Here is a 1,379-nt window from a genome sequence, read left to right on the forward strand (position 1 = left end):
AGCGAGAAAGTTGTAACTACGGCAGTGCAAACCGTTCGAGCATACTCACTTAGTGCAAACCAATAAAGAACCTTGGTCCCTAAACTCCAGGAAGAAAGAGGTGACGCTGGATCTACCGTGCATAGCCCCCCAAGCCGTCTCCAATCACGATCTAATGCTTCCTTTTCATCCTCAGAGGCGTGGGTTTCTGGTAGGCACCAATTATCCAGTCGCGTCTTTCGTGGCGCATTCCGGCATGCTGCCATCCATATTGGACGAGATTTTCAAGAATAGCCGCGTACATTCTGCGTAATTATCCTTTGAGTCGTAGCTGTTGAAACTCCCGCCGAGAACGCGATTGAGGTCGGTGGAACATCATTCTATCTTGCATGTATAGACCGTACGCATCAGCTTGAAACCCGCGCAAAGTTGGAAGCGATGACCGAGCCGTGATATGTGGGCTGCCCTTAGTAGTCAGCGCTTTCGATTACCATTGGCTTACCGAAGACGGATTCAAAATAGGGCGCAATAAGGGCCCAATCCGCCTGTGTTCCGCCCCCATTGTAACTGGATTTATATTGCGCATCCCGTTTCAGGAGCTGGACACGGGCCTCCATGACTGGCCGGGAGCTAGCCCTAAAACAGTCATCGATAAAAAAGCTCTCCAATTGTAACATGATACAGATGAGCGCGCAAAATGTAATGACTAAATTCCATCCGCAGAATTGGATCATAAAGCCGGGAAATATCGTCATTCCTATATTTTTTGACACGGATGCGTTTCCAAAAGTCGGCGCTATCACCGAGATTACCAGCGACCTTCCGGCTTTTCAGAATAGTGATCTGTTGCATCCACTGATCCAGCCAGGCCCGCGTCGCTTTTAACGTACAATTTGTCGGTAACGCGCTAGGCAGTTCTGCAGACAATCTCTTCGCCAATTCTCTGTTTACTGAACAATTACTGAGTCTGCGAGAGAGATGATGAGTTTACCGGGGAACCTAAAAAATGGACGAGTTGAGTAACACGTGCGCTCCCTCCGTGGCCGCCGCTGTCCAGATAGCGGTTCCGCTTTCCACCAATGGACACTGGACGCTTGCCGTCGTCGGCCAACGGGCGCTTCCGCGATTCCATTCGACGTCCAAATGCTGATTCGAGTCGCTCATTGGTTCGTCCTCCAAGTTTAGATATTGAAACAAAAGCGTACTCCTCCAGTTCCCATTTTTAGCACAGCCCCGGTATGGATGTTTCTCACGGCGACCCCATCCTGAACGCGAGCGTCAGGAGCGGGTAAAAGGGTGCGCTTACGCAATGGCCTTTCAACGGCGCATAGTCTAGGAGGTGGCGTCTTGTAGTCTATCTGCGTGAGAGAGGTGTCAGTGGTAACCAATGCGTTGGCCGC

At 50.8% G+C, this 1,379-nt stretch overlaps 2 protein-coding genes across 2 annotated transcripts; one reads left to right on the forward strand and one right to left on the reverse strand.

Annotated features, from left to right (window-relative positions):
• Positions 1–624: 624 nt before the first annotated feature.
• Positions 625–1,152, reverse strand: CCR75_007194 (uncharacterized protein; the record flags this gene model as incomplete). The annotated part of the gene is given in 2 exon segments (XM_067965257.1): positions 625–922; positions 942–1,152. The coding sequence occupies 2 exon segments, from the start codon at positions 1,109–1,111 to the stop codon at positions 625–627; spliced, it is 468 nt and encodes a 155-aa protein (XP_067815294.1). The 5' UTR covers positions 1,112–1,152.
• Positions 682–864, forward strand: CCR75_007195 (uncharacterized protein; the record flags this gene model as incomplete). Its single annotated transcript, XM_067965258.1, has 1 exon — positions 682–864. One exon carries the CDS (start codon positions 682–684, stop codon positions 862–864), a length of 183 nt encoding a protein of 60 aa, XP_067815295.1.
• Positions 1,153–1,379: the final 227 nt, after the last annotated feature.

This window comes from Bremia lactucae, linkage group LG3, assembly GCF_004359215.1.
Source record: "Bremia lactucae strain SF5 linkage group LG3, whole genome shotgun sequence".
NCBI classification, from domain to species: Eukaryota; Oomycota; class Peronosporomycetes; order Peronosporales; family Peronosporaceae; genus Bremia; species Bremia lactucae.